At 42.0% G+C, this 19,362-nt stretch overlaps 2 protein-coding genes, 1 long non-coding RNA gene and 1 pseudogene across 4 annotated transcripts; 2 read left to right on the top strand and 2 right to left on the bottom strand.

Moving 5' to 3' along the window:
- Positions 1-1,166: 1,166 nt before the first annotated feature.
- Positions 1,167-5,478, bottom strand: LOC127773946 (cysteine-rich receptor-like protein kinase 15). Its single transcript, XM_052300191.1, has 7 exons — positions 4,342-5,478; positions 3,559-3,705; positions 3,335-3,465; positions 2,988-3,198; positions 2,663-2,900; positions 1,851-1,992; positions 1,167-1,733 (listed from the first exon to the last, which is right to left on the bottom strand). The coding sequence occupies exons 1-7, from the start codon at positions 5,198-5,200 to the stop codon at positions 1,419-1,421; spliced, it is 2,043 nt and encodes a 680-aa protein (XP_052156151.1). The 5' UTR covers positions 5,201-5,478; the 3' UTR covers positions 1,167-1,418.
- Positions 5,479-7,109: 1,631 nt separating this feature from the next.
- LOC127773020 (uncharacterized) lies at positions 7,110-10,203 on the top strand. Of its 2 annotated transcripts, none has more exons than XM_052299032.1 (4): positions 7,110-7,393; positions 7,490-7,598; positions 9,225-9,295; positions 9,605-10,203. In XM_052299032.1, the coding sequence occupies exons 1-4, from the start codon at positions 7,253-7,255 to the stop codon at positions 9,641-9,643; spliced, it is 360 nt and encodes a 119-aa protein (XP_052154992.1). In that variant the 5' UTR covers positions 7,110-7,252; the 3' UTR covers positions 9,644-10,203. The 2 variants fall into 2 exon arrangements, 1 of the variants encoding a protein (XP_052154992.1); XR_008017492.1 differs by having other exon boundaries at positions 7,226-7,368.
- Positions 10,204-12,933: 2,730 nt separating this feature from the next.
- Positions 12,934-16,267, bottom strand: LOC127774264 (putative disease resistance protein RGA3; annotated as a pseudogene).
- A 481-nt stretch (positions 16,268-16,748) lies between these two features.
- LOC127772722 (uncharacterized) lies at positions 16,749-19,151 on the top strand. The gene is made up of 3 exons (XR_008017453.1): positions 16,749-17,112; positions 17,705-17,833; positions 18,558-19,151. It is a non-coding gene; the product is annotated as an uncharacterized LOC127772722 (long non-coding RNA).
- The last annotated feature ends 211 nt before the right edge of the window (positions 19,152-19,362 follow it).

Genomic DNA, 19,362 nt, shown 5'->3' with positions numbered 1-19,362 from the left:
GCTAGCGCGCAGAAGAGCACAGATTTTCTAGAGATCGACCTTGGTCCTCGTCAGAATCGCTGTGTGCTCTTCTACAACATTTGTTCTTCAGATTCCAGGAAGCTGTTGAATTGATTAGTTATTTTACGAGTTTGTTGGGGCGATTGACGCGGTGTGGACTTCTTTAGCTTTCGTTCGGTACTGCTGCTTATATGTTGGGTGGGGCAGGTGTGTCATTGGCTGGTGTGTTTAGGTTTTGGGATTGGTGTTTAGGTTTTGAGATTAGATTGATGCTATTTTGTAGGGGTGGACAGAAAAAACCGAACCGAAAAAACCGAGATCGAGAAAATTGGTCATTAATTCGGTCCTAGGTAGTGAAAGACCGAATTTTGTTAAGTTAATTCGGTTAGTCTCCTCGGTTATCCGAAAAGACCGATTTAACAAAAAAAAATCTAGATGCAACCTACAATCCACTAAGTTCAATAGGATTAAACTCTAATTTTCACATCTCTACTTCTTATAGGCATGCAACCTAATAAGAGTCTTTACTCATACGTGTTTACAAATTTTTTTTGTGATTTTTGTGTTAAAAATTTTCATTATTTTTTTGCATATATGAAAATGTTGTTGAATTTCGGTCAAGACCGAGACCGAATTTATTGGTCCTGATATTTTCGCGTTGAGATTCAGTATTCACTTTTCAAACACCGAAATACCGAAGATCGAGACCGAAATTTTCGGTCATACTGAATGCCCACCCCTACTATTTTGAACCATATTATTGTCTGGTAATATCGTTCGTCCTATCAAAACTTTACAATGTTGTTAATTTACGAAAACTTTAATATTATTAAATTTTGGAATAAATTATTTTGATGCAATCTGAATTTAAGACTCCCTGTTTTGATGCCAAATCGTCCGTTCACACAAATTTTAAGATGCGGGAGACCGTTTCGGCACACCCTATCTAGACCTTAGGCCATCTGGTCCAACCTGGCCGGCACAATTTTCATTTGTTTTCAATGTAAAAAACACATGGGCCAATCTTTTGGGCCTGGATTTGACGAGGTTTGGGCCGTTTGACTAGGTCTACTACCACGAATACCAGCCGATTTGTGCTTTGAATTTGGGAAGGGATTTGATTTCTACTTTTTCTGACTGAGTTGACTTGATTTGTACTACATAAACCACTTGAATTGCTAAGCTCGTCGAAAAATTTAAATTACAAAGCCGTCGTTACATTTTCATATCCACTTAACTACTCCAACACTGAACGGCATACAGAAATGCATTAAATCCGAGAGAAATTTTGAATGCAAAACGAGCAACAAATTTTCAAATTCAGAGCAGAAACATAAGCCGGGCCCAGCCGTCAGTCCTCCGAATCTCCGATGTCACCGGGGCTCTAGTTCAGAGACAGAAGCGCCGTTGATCGACGGCTATCGAGCAGCCGTAGGAACCTCGTGATCCGTGCTCCTCGCCGGCGCATCTCCCGCCGCCGCCGGCGGCGGCGGGCTTCCGCCGATCCCACGGCTCGCGGAGACGAACGCCGGCGCCGAGGGCGCCGGCAGCGTGACCGAGCGGCTGTTGAGCATGACGACGACCGCCGCCATGCCGGGGCGGAGCTGCGGGTCCTCCTGCACGCAGAGGAGCCCCACGTGGATGCACCGCAGAAGCTCCTGCGGCCGGCGGCCGGCGGCGGGGCAGCCGTCGAGCAGCTCCCCGGCGCCGCCGCGGCTCCAGTGCCTCCAGACCTGCACGCCGGCGAGCAGAATCAGTCTCAGACGGTTGTATATCCATGCAAAAGTCTTTCGAATTGCAGATTGCAATGTTTGTGATTAAACTTTAGATAGGATTTGCGCGGGGATTACAAATGCCAGGAGATCCTCGGAGTCATGGAGGCAGGTGTTGCGGCGGCCGGTGACGATCTCGAGGAGGAGCACGCCGTAGCTGAAGACGTCGGATTTGGCCGAGAAGATGCCGTGCAGCGCGTACTCCGGCGCCATGTATCCGCTGAACAAGAGGTATATCTAATGCTCTCAGCTCAAATTTCCAAATGATAGTAATGTAATACTCTATCAGTTTCATATTACAAGTCGTTTGACCTTTTTCATAGTTAAACTTTATTAAATTTGATCAAGTTTGTAGAAAAATTTAGCAACATCTAAAATATCAAATTAGTTTCATTAAATCTAATAATATGATCGCTTTGTGTTGAAAATACTAATATATATATTTTTTATAAATTTGATCAAATTTTTAAAACTTTGACTAGGAAAAAAAACCAAACGACTTATTATATGAAACGGAGGGAGTGACATTCAAGTTGAAAAAAGAGACCATATGCCATTAACAACTTACAACTTCTTAGTTATTATTTTCGAATCTTAAAATTAAATCAATGACATACTAAATTGAGAATTCAATATGGGTACAATTTCATATTTACCAATTCCGAATTCTTAAAATATTACTATATTTTAGAAAAACTAAAATGAGCTCACTGATTTAAAACCACTTGTTTTATTTTACAGAAACTCTTAATATGATATATGGTCATGATAATACAATTATCTAATTAATGGTCAAATCTTTCATAAGTTAACGTGGGAGTTTCCTTCGAGTGCTCATTTAGTATAGATATACTTTTTCAAGAGAGGACTCTAATATCTGAAGCACTTACTAGGTTCCAGCAATCCTGCTAGTGTTTGCTACGCTCGCTTCCATGTTAAATAACTTGGCAAGGCCGAAGTCTGATATCTTGGGGTTCATGTCTACATCTAACAAGATGTTGCTAGCTTTGAGATCACGGTGGATGATCTTGAGCCTTGAATCTTCATGAAGATAAAGAAGCCCTCTTCCGATCCCTTCAATGATCTTGAATCTTTGCTCCCAGTTAAGGTCTTGCTGTCTTGAAGTGTCTGAATTGTCCATGTAAATTCTGTTGATTAGCTTACTAAACAAGGATATATAAAATTAAATAGGCTTAGATTATCTGAATGAAGTACCGAAAAGGATAGTGTCGAGGCTTTTGTTACAGAGGAACTCATAAACTAGGATTTTCTCCCGTTCTTCGATGCAGCATCCTAGCAGCCTGACCAGATTCTTGTGCTGAAGCTTTGCAACCAAGACTACCTCATTCTTCATCTCCAATTGCCCTTGATGGGAAGTTGCTGACAATCTCTTCACTGCAATCTCTTGACCATTTTGCAGTGTACCCTGAACTCAACAGCATCAGAATCGGTAAGTTCAAGTAATGTAGATCACATTGCTTGCATAACTGCAAGTCTGAATCTGTGAGCTACTTTTACAGGCTAATTAGAACTGAACTTGATTGTCAGGTTGCAGACTTTACTTTGTAGACTGGGCCAAATCCACCTTCTCCGAGCTTATTTTCTTCTGAGAAGTTGGCAGTTGCTGCTCTTAGAGTACTCAAATCATACAAGAGAGATTCTGAGCCTCTCATTTCGTCTTCATCTCCAAGATCTGTTCATAGTAAAAACTGACGAGTTAAGCCCTTAAATATTCTTCAGATGTGCTATAATGCTAATGCAGTTGTTTCAAGCCTTGAGGACTTACCGACGCTTCCTATCATCATATGCTTATGTGGTTTTCTGTTCCTCTTGCACAGACAAAGGGCAATTAGCAGCAGTATTACCACTAGTAACACGGCAACTCCCACAGTAACTGGGACAATCACAGACTTACTGACTGTGTGATTACTTCCTGCATAAACATGTTTTACCATGGTCAAAACACAAATTCAGAGCGCAAAAGTCATTGTACTATCAGAATCTATGGATGCAAACCACTTTGTTCTGTCCACTCGACAAGGTTGAAGGAGAAAACACGGTTGAAGAAGAGAACAAGTGTTCGGAATTTAGAGTCAGAAAGTTGCAAGTTGCAACCAGCTAAGGCCTGGTTTAGTTCCCATAATTTTTTTCTAAAAACATCACATCGAATCTTTGGATATATACATGAAGCATTAAATATAGATTAAAAAAATTAATTGCACAGTTAGAGAGGAAATCGCGAGACGAATCTTTTAATCCTAATTAGTCCATAATTAGTCATAAGTAATATAGTAACCCACGTGTGCTAATGATGGATTAATTAGGCTCAAAAATATTTTTCTCGCGGTTTTCAGGTAAAATTAGTTTTTGCATTCGTGTCCAAAAACTCCTTCCGATATCTGGTCAAATATCCAATAAGACAACTAAACTTTTTTCTTTTCACGAACTATACAAGCAAACGCCAATATGACAACTGAACTTTTTCCTTTTCACGAACTGTACAAGCAAACGCGTGGAGAAAGCGACGCAAGTGCAAACGCGCACGGGAGAGACCTTTGACTTGACTTACCATTGACCCCGGTGGGCGTCGTCACCGGCGCCGGCGCCGGCGCAGGCGACATGGCCGCCTTGGCGGCCTGGGCGTCGAAGAACGGGTACACCTCGAACCGGATGGAGCAGCTCCTCGTGATGACCTGCCCGCCCTGCTTCCCGTCGCAGCATTTCGGGATGTTGTTGACGGCGCCGACGAGGCAGCGGTAGCAGTCGCCGGCGGCGAGGTCGCGGGTGCACTGCGCCATGCCGTAGATCTTGGTGAAGGGCGGGAGGTCGGTCTCGCCGGCCGCGAACATCAGCGGCGACGACGCGCGCGCCGCCGCGTCGGTGAGGTTGCCCATCAGCGTCCCCAGCAGCGACTTGAACCTCTCCGGCTGCGTCGCGTTGTCCGTGTTCCACCAGAGCTTCACCGTCCGCTCGTCGGCGGCGCCGGCGAAGCTCGCGTTGGAGTACCGGACGAGGCAGTAGTCGGAGATGATCACGGCGGATTTCTCGCCGGGGCACGCCTTGGCCGCGTCCCGCACCGAGTCGTCGAGGCAGGAGCGGCAGCTGGTGCCATTGCCGCCGCCGACGATGTCGCCGCGGCACTGCGCGAGGCCGTACGCCGTGTCCGGCGCCGCGCCGGTCGCGTTCTCGGCGAACCCCGACGACGATGCCGCCGCGGCTCCGGAAAGGGAGGAGAGGAGAGCGCGGAGGTTGGCCCCGAAGGCACCGTCGTCGACATGGCTGGAGTTGGTGCTGCTTGTAGTTGGGCAGTCGGTGATGCTGGCGTTCGCCGTGGTGGCGGTCAGGAGGAGGAGGAGGGAGAAGCACAGAAGGGCGCGCTCGGGCTTGACTCGCGGCCGGCACGGCGGCAACGGCGGCGGCGGCGCCATTGTTGCGGTGTTGCCACGCCACCGCAGGGCGTCGCGTCGCGTCGCGCTGCTTCGTCGCCGTTGAGCTCTCTCGAGGAGGAAGCAACAACTCGTTAATATCAATGCAAGTAGCGCGAGTTTTTTTACTATAGAGGCAAGTTCCGGAGGGGGGACAACTAGAGCTGCACCCGCGTGATCGGTTCCTCAGTCATGTACACGTATTTATATACTTTGTATTTATACTTGGATAAATGCAAAGTTTATATGTACATATACATAGTTATACATACATAAGTATACAAAATTATATACCAAGTTTTCATTTATGTATAAACTTTACACATCTTTACAATTTTTATGTATTATAAATTAATTCGTACAAGTATACATTTTTGACATATAATTTTTTAAATATATAGTCGTACAAACTTTATACATGTACGTAAAATGTTTATTTATACTCCCTCCGTTCCAAAAAGAAAAGACAAACCCTGTTTCCGTGTCTAACGTTTGACCGTCCGTCTTATTTAAAAAAATTATGAAAAAAACTAAAAAGATAAGTCACGCATAAAGTATTAATCATGTTTTATCATCTAACAACAATGAACATACTAATTATAAAAAAATTTCATATAAGACGGACAGTCAAACGTTGGCACGGAAATTTATGGTTTGCTTTTTTTTTTTTGGACGGAGGGAGTATATTTTATACGTATGGACGCGTATTTCTTACCGTACGGATAGTGATCAGGCGGGAGGTGGTGTGCGTGCCTGATTGCTAATTAGCGATATCGTATCCTGCATGCATGAAGTCACCTTTCTTTTTTTTTGGTTTAATCAAGTCATATAGTAGATTTAATTTCTAATTTGTTACTTAGTTTCTATTGGAAATTTAAAAATGTTTAGCTTGATTTTGAAAACTTCCAACCATGAGTATTTCTAATAGAGAAATATCTATTCAGCTTCAAAAGGTATATTTAATTTGAAGCTTTCAATTTAATTTTAAAACTTCCAACACAAATTTAGTGAAACTTTTAACTCAAAATTTAAAACTTTCTAGGATTCTAGAGTTAACTTAAATTTGAAAAAAGAAAAAGCGAGGTGAGGATGGAGCGGACGCTGTGGCCATGGTGTTGGGGGCCATGGTTGGCAAACCCTGGGTGCTGCGGCTTGCACATTCCGCTATCAGCTGTATGTCGGTACTCGTACCGTTCTCTTAACCAGAGGTTTCGTTCCATATTACACCTGCCTCACCAAGAACCCTATCTTCTTCGTCTGCGAGAAGAGGATCGAGCTCCCCTGCCCCTCCCCCTTATCCCGCTGGTCCGCTCCCTTGAAGACTAGAAAGAGAGCGAGGGGGAAAGAGGAGGAAGAAAGCTGGAATGGGAGAGAAGATTAGAGGAGGAAGCTGATATGTGTGGTTCATGTTGAGTTTCATATTGACTTGTCATGTCAGCTAAAACCTAGAACTATATACTTTCTAGAAGCTCTGCTCGGCTACTTATTATAAGTTAGGTGCCCGTGTTATACTATAGCCTTGTTTAGATCATCTGGCAAAATTTTTCACCATGTCACATCGAATATTTGGACATATGCATAGAGTATTAAATAAACGAAAAAAATAACTAATTACATAGATTGCGTGTAAATTGCAAGACGAATCTTTTAAGCCTAATTGCTCCATGATCTGACAATGTGATGCTACAGTAAATATTTGCTAATGACGGATTAATTAGGCTTAATAAAATTCGTCTCGTAGTTTACAAGCAAATTTTGTGATTTATTTTGTTATTAATCTACGTTTAATATTTAAATGTGTCCGTATATTTAATACCACACGCCAAAACTTTAGGACAGTATAAACACAGCCTATGTATCACGGTTCATGGACGCAATTCAAACTCATTAAGATAACGGATTCCAGTTCTGTTCGGCCATACAAGCCCCGTCCATCGGAAGCGAAGTCCGTCTCACACCCTACAGTCGAATCGAGGCGACGAGGCGAGCGGCGGCGGCGGAGAGCGAAGAGTAAATCGAGGAGGAGGAGGAAGAAGGAGCTCTCCTGTGGCGACCATGTCTCTCCGTGCCCTCGGTTCCCTTCTCACCCGTAGGAGATTCTCGCCACGCGTGCAGGCGCAGGCGGAGGCGGAGTCCTCGCGGGGGATCTTCACTCAGGCTACGGCGGGGAGGTCAGCACGCTCTCTCCGCGCCCTGGTGAAATCTCCGTCCGTTTCACCCGGTTCTCAGATCGAAAATTTTATTTCTTGTGTGCACTCGCAGCTCATGTGTTCTCATCTCTGTATGATACAGAGGGATCTCGCCGTTGGTGATGGTGGCGCTTATGGAGTTGTAGCCACGATTGCGTTGGCTGGATTGGCCACAATCCTGTATTTCAACGAGAGCACAGACAAGTCAGGAGGTATGAATTGACAAAAAAGAAAAAAAAACAAAACAAAAGCCTTTAGATTTCTCTTCGTTAGTTAGCTCTGATCCAGGTGACCAAACCATGCCCACCACCACCTACCTGTTGATGTACATCTCCAGCTGCAGGAGGAAGGCAGGAAGGGGTTACTGCCTAAATCCCATAATATAAGGCACACATGCGTTTTAAGATTCAACTTTTAAAACATTTGATTAACTATTATGAATTTTATTTGCTGAAAATAATACATTGGATTGATATTTGAATTTAATTTCATATGGTTGTAGTTTACTTTTATATTGCTACAAACATTATACTATATATAAGAAATTAGAATCCAAAGATTTGTTTTAAAGACCGTACTAAGTTTAACCGACTTATATTATGGGATAGAGGATGTATGTGACAGGGGGGCTGTCAAGGAACCTTACCCTTACCTGAGTAAGGAAGCAGCCATCAAGGCAGGGTTTGTGGACAAAGATGGCACAGTTCAGTGGGCTAGTTATCTCGATCATGTCAACTTTCAAACACTCATGGGGGAATGCCTCCTTACGACGAGGAAGCATCTGCTAAGGAGGTGAGTGACTGGGAAGAAGCTGTGAAGCAGCAGGATGTGAAGGTCGATGAGGCAACCATGAAGGCCAGGTTTCAGGACTGGATGAAGGAGCACAACCGTTCGTACAGCACCGAGGAGGAGAAGGCTCGCCGCTATGAAATATTCAAGGAGACCGCGATAAGGGCAGACAAGGCTAATGCGGTAAGACCAATGGATGTCCCTTTCGCCCCTAACGGATTCGCAGACTGGACTGATGAAGAGTGCAATAGTCTGTATTCCCATCCTGGTAGCTTTGACTGGGAGAGGTACATCGATCACATGAACACTATGAATGCTAATGGGGGATACATTGGCAATCAAGACGTGATTGTCAGCGAGGCTGTAAAGAAGGTATATATATATATATATATATATATATTATCCCTAACTTTCTCCCATAAAGTGTCGGTTTTTCCTTGAATTAAAATGAGCATCGGTGACTGGGGAATCTGATTTTGTTTTGGACATTGGCAATCGGATTGGTTTATACTGTTATTCCCATTTTTCTACATTAGAATTGGCTAATTACTGTTTCAGTTATCAATTGGTGAAAGGTGCTGATTGGTTACTCACGAAACAGCTAGCAACTAATAATTTGATCTTGAACTGCTAGTCATTGTGCGGCATTAGCAAAGTACTCACAGCTGCACTATAGAGGCACTGAACGCAGAACTGCTGGTTACTGTTAGCACGGACAAATATGCTTGTTTCTTCAGTCTAATTTTCAAGCATACGTAGCCGAATAATCATTCAGTTTCCACTAAGCGGTTAGCTGTTGTATTGGTCATTCATGAAGTAGCTAATATCTCCTTCCTCACGCATTGCTCGTTGCAATTTGTATCTAGTTATCTCGGTAATTATTTGCAAAATAATTAGTGTTCTAATCACAAATGTCTCTATCACAAATTGTGTTCCTTTTTTCAACTAAATAAGCCACGTCATTTCCTGTTATCGTTCTGATTTTAGCTGCAAATACATTTTATCTGTTTGGAAAGTTCTGTAACTTTTAGCATCTTGGATGAAAACAGAAGGACAAGGAACTAGCTGCAAAGTATGCAGAAAGAAGGCGTCGAGCAGCCAACAACCAGCCGGAGAAGAGGTGATACTGAATTTCCAACCTTACAAAGAAATCCGTTGATTCCTTTTTTTCTCCCAAAGGAAAATTGCATCTTGTAATTTCCATTATCACTTGTCTGTGCAGGCTTACAAACATCTAGATAGATTATAGTTCATAATCAACTGTAGAACCTGTCTGCACTTCTCCTCTTTTCTTTTGTGAGATTCACTGATGCCCTTGTGCTGATAGTATAAATATGTGCAGTTTTTCTCTAGTGTAGAGTTAATTTTGTTTGTTTCTAGATAGAGATCAATTGGATTCTAAAACTGTGTATTTGTTTGCCAATTTTAGGTAATGGACACCATACCTATCGTCGAGCAAGTGGAATAGGCGTATGGCATGTCGATGTCGGATGAAGATGATCTAGTTGTTGAGGAGATCAAATACTTTTTATGATTTAGTCGATCGCATGTATTATTAACCTTAATTTGTTAGGGAAAAGGTGATCTCGTGGACCTTCCCTCAAGTTCTGTGATGGATGGAAGCAACTGGCCATCTTGAACAGAAGACCCATCTTTTGAGATTATCATAAGTTCCTGCAGTGACGGACACCCCTTAACATCATCGCTGTCTGAAAACTCTTGGTTGATTTTGTAATGGCAGGAAAAGCCCCCAATCTTCGAAAAACTTTAGTGGCTAGTGCTGGTAGAATCGAACAACTTGTACAGTCAGACAGGTGAATATTTTGCAAGTGAGAAAGTGTGCTTAATCACTTGGGAAAGTAGAATCCTGAAAATGCTTTACCGTCAGCTCCCTGACCCTGACACTTCACTCTTGTGTTGACCAAACGGCTGATTTTGAACAATTTGGCTGAAGTTCCTTCTCCAATTGAGTAATTTTCAGCCTGCTATTCTCAAGCTGTTGGAAATGCCTGAGTGACAAAAGGATAAATAATTTTTGAGTTCCAGTGCAATTCTTGTGAACATGTTTGGAATAGCATATGAGCAAATGGAAAGGTTAAAGGGATCTCCACGCAACAGGTTAGGTTCATGAACATAACCTTCTTTTTTAAACGGCTTTTCCTTGCAGCTTCACCATTTTGGGCAAGACGGCGTAGTGTGTGTCAAAATGAGTATATTTGTAACAGGTGAATGAATCATGAACCAATGCATTGAAGGTGTAGCCATCAGATACCTTTTGACCTAGTTTGCCCTTTGATTGTCACTAGAATCAGAGGCTACGGAAATAGAAAGATGCCATTGTTCAAACTGATCAAGTATATGAGGTCAGTAAACATATGTGCAAATAACAACCGTCTATTGCAAAGAATGAAAGGTAATTCAAGTAGTCCATGTTGTTTTCGCAGAAAAAAAATCAAGTCCCTCTCCAAATTCCAAACCCAACACGGAAATTCGAATTGTCAGGCTGTGCTGGGGCCATAAGTATTTTTACACTGAAATGAACAAATAAAATTTGTTCCGGGCAGCATTCGTTCAAGGCCCACACCCAGCCCATATGGTAGATTTGGTGGGCCGTGCATCCAGGCCCGATAGAGATCGAATCTACAGTATCAATCTAAATTTGGGCCTCATCATTCTACTTCTCCGGGGGAAATTCTCGGCTTGCGGCGGCTTCGGCGGCGGCGCGGGGCTACCGCCGGTTCGTATCTCCGCGAACCGGAGACGGGGAAGGGGGAGGAGAGATATAGCGAGTGTGTGTGTGGAGCGAATCTACAACGCGTCCTTCGTTTTTTTTGGCTGTAAGTTCGTGGATTTTTACTAGTCGGGTTTTTCTAATTAGGTCAGAGAAAGCGCCTCTGAGATTTGATCACCGTATATTGTGCTATACATATATGGTATCGTTGTACTGATGTTCATAGTTTTATTTTGGAAAATTACTTAATTTTGAAATGCCCCAATCATAACAGACCTAGAGAAATATTATGGGATAGGCTGTGTAATACAGTTGGTCAGGAAAAGGAAACGTAAAGGTGAACATTGGACCATGCTTAGTTTTCTTTCCCTTTTGAATGGATAAGCATATGCCTAGTTGAACTATATTAGGTGATAACCAAACTTTGATAAGAAGATTATTATACATTCTTCTGGAGTGGTAACTGGTCAATTTTGGACCTTCGAATATGGCTTGATAGACATAAATAGAAGCAAGAATTCAGTCTTCATTGATTTCTTCAGTTCAATTTTGGGAAATCTGTAACAAAAGACTCAGTGTCCCAGACCATCTAAAGAGAAAGAATCAATTCAAACTTGACTTGATTCTTTGAAGTATTGATTGATTGTCTGGTCGTCCTTCTCTGTCACATTAACATAGCACATCCTGATGCAGGTAGAATATGAGATTCTCTTGAAACGCTGACATTGCCATGCATGAGGAATCTAGATGGCAGTTCTGAAAATAACGGGCTTGTTTGGTTTGAAACCCTACCAAAATATTGGTAGTACCAAACCTTGGGCATATTTTGGCACTACCAAATTTTTTATAGTAAGTAGCCGAGAATATAAAAGAAGAAATTGTGGTGTGGAGGGTAGCTGGGATCTTCTCCCAATTCAGCGAGTAATCGTTGTTGTATTGTCTCTTTCTCCTTCGTTTGTTCACGCTATGTCTGGGATCTCTCCCGGACTAGCACGACATTGTAATGTCGCTGTAACATTCCTTTGTTTTTCTCCCCAATCTTAATGAAATTGGTCGGCCAACCTTTGGCCGACCCGGCAAAATTTTTTTTATAGTATAGATTTGGCTCCACTCTATTGATTTGGCAAAATTTGGCTCCAATCCAAAATGCTAACATGCACTATTCAAAACTACCAAAGAATTGGTAGGGCAAGAATTGGCACCAAACCAAAATGGTCCAACATAAAGGCGAACAGATGAGTAACGCATACCATTTGACTATAGTTTTCTCATCAAATGGTGATTGTAATATAGCATTTTTAATTTATACTCCCTCTGTCTCAAAAAACACCCACTCCATGGGTTTGAATATGGACATAGGCCCAGAAGAGGGTTTTCTTTTGGGGGGGACGGGGGGTGTAGATGTTTCCACCTAAAAGGCAATGATATTAACTGTTCTGCATAACACAACTGACCAAATGAACTGTTATTATGCATTCATTTTTGCATTCTCGTCAAACTTCTTCCTATCAGAACCGATGAAACTGCTTCAAATTTTTAGTTTGTAATATGAAGATATAAGTGTTGACCATGACAATCTGAATTTCATTTCTTGTGGACAAAAAACTGTTTACATATGTCATGCTCCAACATTCTTCTATCATAAAAGAGATATACATGCTCTCCTTCCTGGTTCCTTTTAGTTACATTGTTAGTACTGAAATTCTTTGTCCCGTTATTTCTTTTATTCTTTTCTGTTGTTTTCTGTTTGGTGGAAATCACTCAATCTTAACTGTACTCTATCGCTACAGTTGTTTACCATAGTTTTTACATTTCGAGTGTATTACTTCTGTATCTGATAAATGTTAGTAATTATGTTAAAATAGAACTTTGCACTGGAGATAATAAACTGAATATATACCAATTGCACCTGCAGAGAATAGGTTTGAGTATGATGTTCACAGCCAGCCTTATCTATTATATTTAGACAAAAGAAACTAGAGAAGGCAATTAATTCATACCCTTTTTGTTGAGTTGCTAAGAAGCTTTTAGCATAATCTTCTCCTTATGCTCCTATCTGGCATGGCACTATCATCGTCAATCTCTATGATGGCTATATGAGATATTTTAGGCCAATCTTCTCCACTGTTTTCTCGACACCTCTCTGCCAGAAATGGGCACTCTTTGATGTATAATTCTTCTAAGGACAGTGGAAGTCCATGTGCTGGCAAGCATTTTATGCTAACACAATTTAAGATAGCCATAGTTTTTAGACAAGAGGCTTCTTGTAAACAAGCAGGCAAGGAGGCCAGATTACTGCAATTGAAGATCTCCAATTTTTTGAGGGTAGCCGGTAACTTTTCTGGAAAAGTATTAAGGCTAACGCAATCCGCAATGACAAGATTCTTGAGAGCAAAGAGCTCATTAAGTTCATCAAGAAGAGGATTGATTATGTTGGAGCATGAGGTGATGCGTAGATCTTCAATCATGCGAGGTAGTAAGCCACGATGTTCTGCTGTTGCCAGCCTTGGACAATCATAAATGTGAAGACTCTGAAGAGCAGTTAAAGTTCGTAATCCTTCAGTTGGGGGGTGAATTAGTTCTGGACAGTTAGTGATGGTTAGTTGCTGGAGGGCTGATAATTGCTGACTAAGCAATCCTTGCTGCAAGGATGTGAGATTGGGGCATTTGTGAATCTGTAGGCGTGTCAATGATGGTAGAAATCTTGGAGCATGAACTTGAGGAAGTACAGAAAAGCCTGCCTCAGAAATTTTCAGTTCCACTAGTGTTGATGGGAGAAGTGGCAATTCTGTTACTTTGGGACAGTCAAGCACTTGAAGTTCTCTAAGGAATGGAAGAAACTCACCATCTTGTGTGGAAGTCCACCTTTCGAGATTAGGCATGTCTTCAAATACAAGTTCTTTCAGTGACGGAAACCCCTTAACTTCACTACTACCTGAAAACTCATCTCCAATTTTAATAATGGTAGGAAAACCCCCAATGATTATAACCTTGAGTAGAGGCAGCTGTCCAAGTTCTGGCAGAATTGAACAATTTGTACAGTCAGACAGATGGATAGTTTGCAAATGTGAGAGCCCATTTATCCAATGTGGAAATTCGAATCCTGCAAATGCCTTGACTGTCAGCTCCTTGAGTTCATCATGTGGTTCGAGGGATGTGAGTGTTTCTATGTCCTGGTTTGCTTCTTCTGAAGTAAAATCCCTGCTATTGGACCATATAAGGTCTAGAATGCTGATGTGTGCCTTCTCACTTAGCAATGCTTCATCTGCTTCTTCCGCACTAGACACGCTCTCTAGATTTTTAATGCAGATATGTCCTCCGATCTTATTCATAGCCTTCAATTCACTAACCTTGTATCCTTTGTCCTTACGGACAACAAATTCCTCCAACTTTTGAAGGCAAGTCAATTTCCCTATTCTGGCTATGCCAGTGATCAGTTCAGTTCTTGCTTCGAGGGATAGGAGATTTACAAGATTATGCGAGGCAGTTTCGTAACTTAAGTGTTTGCAAGCGATAGAACTTACCAATTGATGAAGGCAGCTTTCTTACACCAGTGCCTGATAGGTTCAAGTATCGGAGCATCTTTAATTTTCCAACAGATTCTGGCAATTCTGTAATTTCTTGTCGGTTCAAATCAAGGACATGGAGGTACCTTAAATTGAGGAACAGATCACTGGGGATAGAGCTTGTCTTTGATTTATATCCATTCAGCAGTAGAAGGCTCCGTGCTCTATTAAATCCACGAAAAGCTTCAAATGTAGTTTGACTTTTATTGTCACAAGAGAATGATAGGTGCCTGGCATTTCTTTCTGTGGTGCTATTGTTTGGAAGATTATCCAGTCTCATGCATTCGTCAATGGAGACAGACTGCGCTAGGTCATGCATGGCATCATGCATCACGTATCCATCCTTGTGTTTTTGGAAGAAGGATCTGCTCAGTAATTCATCAAAATAGTTATTCCCAATCTCTTCCATCCTTCTCCGCCCTTGAGGCTGGATGTACCCAACTGCCATCCAGATCTGGACCAATATGTCTTTCTCAAACACATAGTCTTTGTGAAAGACCGAGCAGAATGCAAAGCATCGCTTCAGTATGGGTGGAAGATGATTGTAACTCAGTCTCAGAGCTGGTAAGATATTATTCTTGTCTGATGGCAATTCCCATATTTCACTTTCTAGGATATTTTTCCAGTCATCCTCGTTGTCCTTAGCACATAATAAGCTACCTAAAGCTCTTGCAGCTAATGGTAGGCCTTTCAACTTATGGACAATTTCCTTGCCGATCATTTCCAAATTTGGGTGTGCACTGGAGTCACCATCTGCAAATGCATAGCTTCTGAATAAATGCCAGCAATCATTGAATGATAACTGTTTTAGATAGTAAGGAGTCAACCCGCCCACTAATTTCCCAACATTTTCATTTCGAGTAGTCACCATAATTTTACTTCCTTTTGCACCAGCAACTAGAGCACGTCGGTATCTATCCCATCTATCAGGATCCTCATTCCATACATCATCCAATACTAGAAGAAACCTTTTGCCTTTCAGCTTGTTTGAGAGGTCTTCTTGAAGCAAGTTCATGTTTGTTGTGGCGGATGATAATCCGCTCGCAACTGATTCTATCGTTTCCTTGGTAAGTTTGGCCTCATCAAAGTTTTCAGAAACACACAGCCACATTCTTAACTGGAAATGCTTCTTTACTCTCACATCATTGTAGGCGAGCTGTGTTAAAGTTGTCTTCCCTACTCCTCCCATACCCACTATGGGAAGAATAGAAAGGTTGACATGGTTTGAGTTATTCGTGGTGAGTAACATGTTTACAATGACCTCTTTATCTTCTTCTCTACCATACACACTCGAGTCGTCAATTAACGAACTGGTCTTGGGCCTCTCTCTTATCTCTTCCCTGTTAAACCTCATGATCGGATCGACAATATGTCTGTCTTTAATAAGCCTATCGATCTTCCCCTCAATCCGCATTATTTGTTTTACTAAATCTCTGTTAAATAACCCATTTTTCAACCAAATGCAGCAGAAGCAGATTCTAACCTTCAGATGGTGATAGTTGGATGGGCCTGCAAGTTTGGATCGGAGGACTTCAGCAGCATGCTCATCAAGCAGGTCATCCATCTCATACGCGACGTCCTTCAGCCTGGAAAGCCAGCTTCTTGCCGCCTGATCTTTCAGCTGCCGCTCCTCTGCATCTTCAACGTGAGCCTGAATTGTCGACAGACTGCTTGATAGATTCTGCAGCTCCACAGCTATGTTTTGAGGGAATTTCAGCTCGCTGGAAGCAGCGGCCACCGCTTTCTCGAAAAGCGCCTGCATGAACGCGGACAGCACAGCTTCTCCGATTGGCATAGTCTATTAGTGTACAATCTGTTATGCTTTCAGTATAAAGCTGGGCAGCAATGCCTCTTCTCTAAAATTAGTGTACAATCTGCCGGGATGTGAATCGGAACAGCAGGTGAGGATGCTGGGGGACTCAACTTGGTTATATCTCTAGTATTGACCCGAAGACTTTGTGTTGCTACCAGTGGATACTATCAAAAACTGATTCAACTCTACATGGTTTATGCAGTTAAATTAGCACAGGAAAGTACGAGACAAGTTGTCAAGAGTCAAGCTTGATGAACCCCAAGTGACAAGAGTCAAGTCTGCAATTTCCTGGTTAGGCCGGTGAAAGGAGCATGTTGGACTTTTAAAAGGAAAAGACACTGCTGCAGGCTGCAACTTGGCCACAACTTCAGTGTAAGACAGCTGATGTGTAAGTTTATCACATTCTTCCTCTTGTGATAGTCAACCATCTACCCTATAATTCGCCAACTCATTTTACTCATCATCATCATTGGACAAATCCAACGCCCCTCATCGCTCCGTCCTCATCAAACGGTCCAAACTCATCCACGCGCTCACCCTCTCTCCCCGTAATTTCCGCTGCCCCCTTCCCCAATCCCCACAGCGCGTAACTCCCGTCGTCCCCCTATCTCGCAATTCTAAAAAAAAAAAAATCGCCCCTCAACCTCCCGTCGTCAGCTCGTCCACCCGCCCGCGCCGATCTCTCCCGTCGGCGTCTCTGTCGACGCCGTCGCCCGCCAAGACGATCTCCTCTGCGCCGCCAGAACTCCGTCGCCTCCCTCGCCGAACTGCTCCGCCCATAAGCTGCTGCCTCCTCCATCAACGTGATGCCGCCTCAAGCGCCACCGGTGCCAACCCATATCCCCTCCTCCACGAAGAAACCCTCCTCCCCCACCCCTCCCCCTTCTCTGTCTCCCCATCCCTAATATGTTTCCTAATATTTCAGTTTTGTTATCCCTTTTTTCACTTTGCAATCATTTCGTTGGCCCAATATTTTTGTGCCATTTGATGCTAATGTTGATAATCTAATTCAGTGCTTGAAGTGTCCATCTCCATAGTATCAAATTTGAACCCTGCCCAGAATTACTATATTGATTGCAGAGCAACAAATTTGTGAAAAAATGGAAGTTAAAACAAACTGCTTATGTGTGTTGATCATTTAATTGTTAAAGAAGCAAAAAGAGATTCTTTGTTACCACTGGTTTGAAAAATCAAAATGTAGTGTAACATAAGCTTGGGCGATTTGTTTCTAAGGTTGAGCAGAGTAGGAAAAAAATAAGTACGAGTTGTCACGCAGGTAGTGATGGGATCAAAACAAATTTGCAAACTGTTACTGAAAAATTTCCTGTCAATTGTTGTTCATTTAAAATATAACAAATATGCTTTTTTTCTTGACTCTCCGTTGAGAAAAATATGATGTCATTATATATCCATATGCAGAACAACTTCTATCAAGGGCGTTGCCTCGCCGTTGTTTCTTCCTTAAGGAATCGCTGGTGATTATCCATTCCCGTATCACTGCAAACAGCTGCTACTGTCCCTTCCTGTATCTCATTCCCTGAATTGAAGGTACAACCAGTTTCTTCACTATTCCCTTAACTCCTACATATGGGATCTGAAGTTTTTAGATTTTTCATAATGGTGTTCCTATTTGGATTGTCGAGTTTTCAGATTTTTTTTTAATGGGATTCCTGTTTACCATGCAATTCTGAATTGGTGACCAAATTTTATAGGTTTTACATGTGTGAGTTTATCACTGGTGCTGCTGATGTTATAGTCAAATGAACACTGCATTGCTAATATTTTTGAGTTCCCCTGGTGCTCCTGCTGCACATGCCCATGTATTCTATCATTATCCTTTAAGATGGTGCACACAATCGTATATTTTGTCTGGTTCATAAAAAGCATAAAAAGGACCTGCTAGAAGGAATCACATTTGCTGCCTGGATTTATGAGATGACTCAACAAATATTTCAGTTTGTGGTCAAAAGAATGGGCAGCTGCTCCTCTGAGGGTACAAAGGAAGGGTTTTAAATAGAGTGTATTTACTAAAGGAACAGAAAAGAAACATGTTTGTGATCATAAGCTGATTGCTCGTAAACCATATGCTTTGGTGATGGCATGTCAATATGATTATGTGTGTTTAATTCCCAAATTACTATAGATATTCTGACAATTTAACAATGTGTCAGATTCCATTTTTAGCTTGGGTGATGCTTCATTGATTTTTTTTCATGTATTTAATGCAAATCATGTGCTAATATTTGTGTGGAGTTGTTTTGTTGCCCTTTAGGTGGTACATACAGAAGAGCCCTAACTATAGGCAAAGGAGGAAAGAGGCATCTGTCGCACCGTGCGCCTCTGCTGCTCAAAAGGCTAAAATCATGCGATTTTGTGCTTAGTCCAGTAAACATTGGGAAGTTAGAAGGTGGTCGTATTGAGCGGATTCACCGACAAGTTCTTCCTTGTCATTATATGGCTATTGGTTTGTATAATAGTATGTATTTTCAAGACTTGAAGTGCACATTTTCAAAATTGTTCAGAAGTCCTTTTGAGGAAGCGGTGGCCCCAGTTGTACTCCAAGCTTCTTTTTTTTTTTTCCTACAAATGTTCAGAAACCACATTATGCATACTCAAGTAGTCTACCTGACCCAACTCACCAGTTCAGTCAAATGAATAGTGGAGAAATGTTTCCATGACATACATTGTGTTTCTACATGTATTACCGCCGTAGCGTTAGCACGGGTAAATTACTAGTAGCTACTGGTATTTGATGGAAAATATTGAAAAAAACCACTAGAAAGACTGTTTTCACTTAATATTATTACTGATTAAATATTTTCAGGTGCGCGCAAAGTCTCGGTTCAGTTACTATGGGGGTGTTTAGATCCAGAGATGTAAAGTTTTGGCATGTCATATCGGATATTATATAGGGTGTCACATGGGGTGTTCGGGCACTAATAAAAAAACTAATTACAGAATCCGTCAGTAAACCGCGAGATGAATTTATTAAGTCTAATTAATCCATCATTAATAAATGTTTACAATAGCACCACATTGTTAAATCATGGAGCAATTAGGCTTAAAAGATTCGTCTC

Source organism: Oryza glaberrima, chromosome 5 (genome assembly GCF_000147395.1).
Source record: "Oryza glaberrima chromosome 5, OglaRS2, whole genome shotgun sequence".
Lineage (NCBI taxonomy): Eukaryota > Viridiplantae > Streptophyta > Magnoliopsida > Poales > Poaceae > Oryza > Oryza glaberrima.
This window is presented reverse-complemented; position numbering and strand designations above follow the sequence as displayed.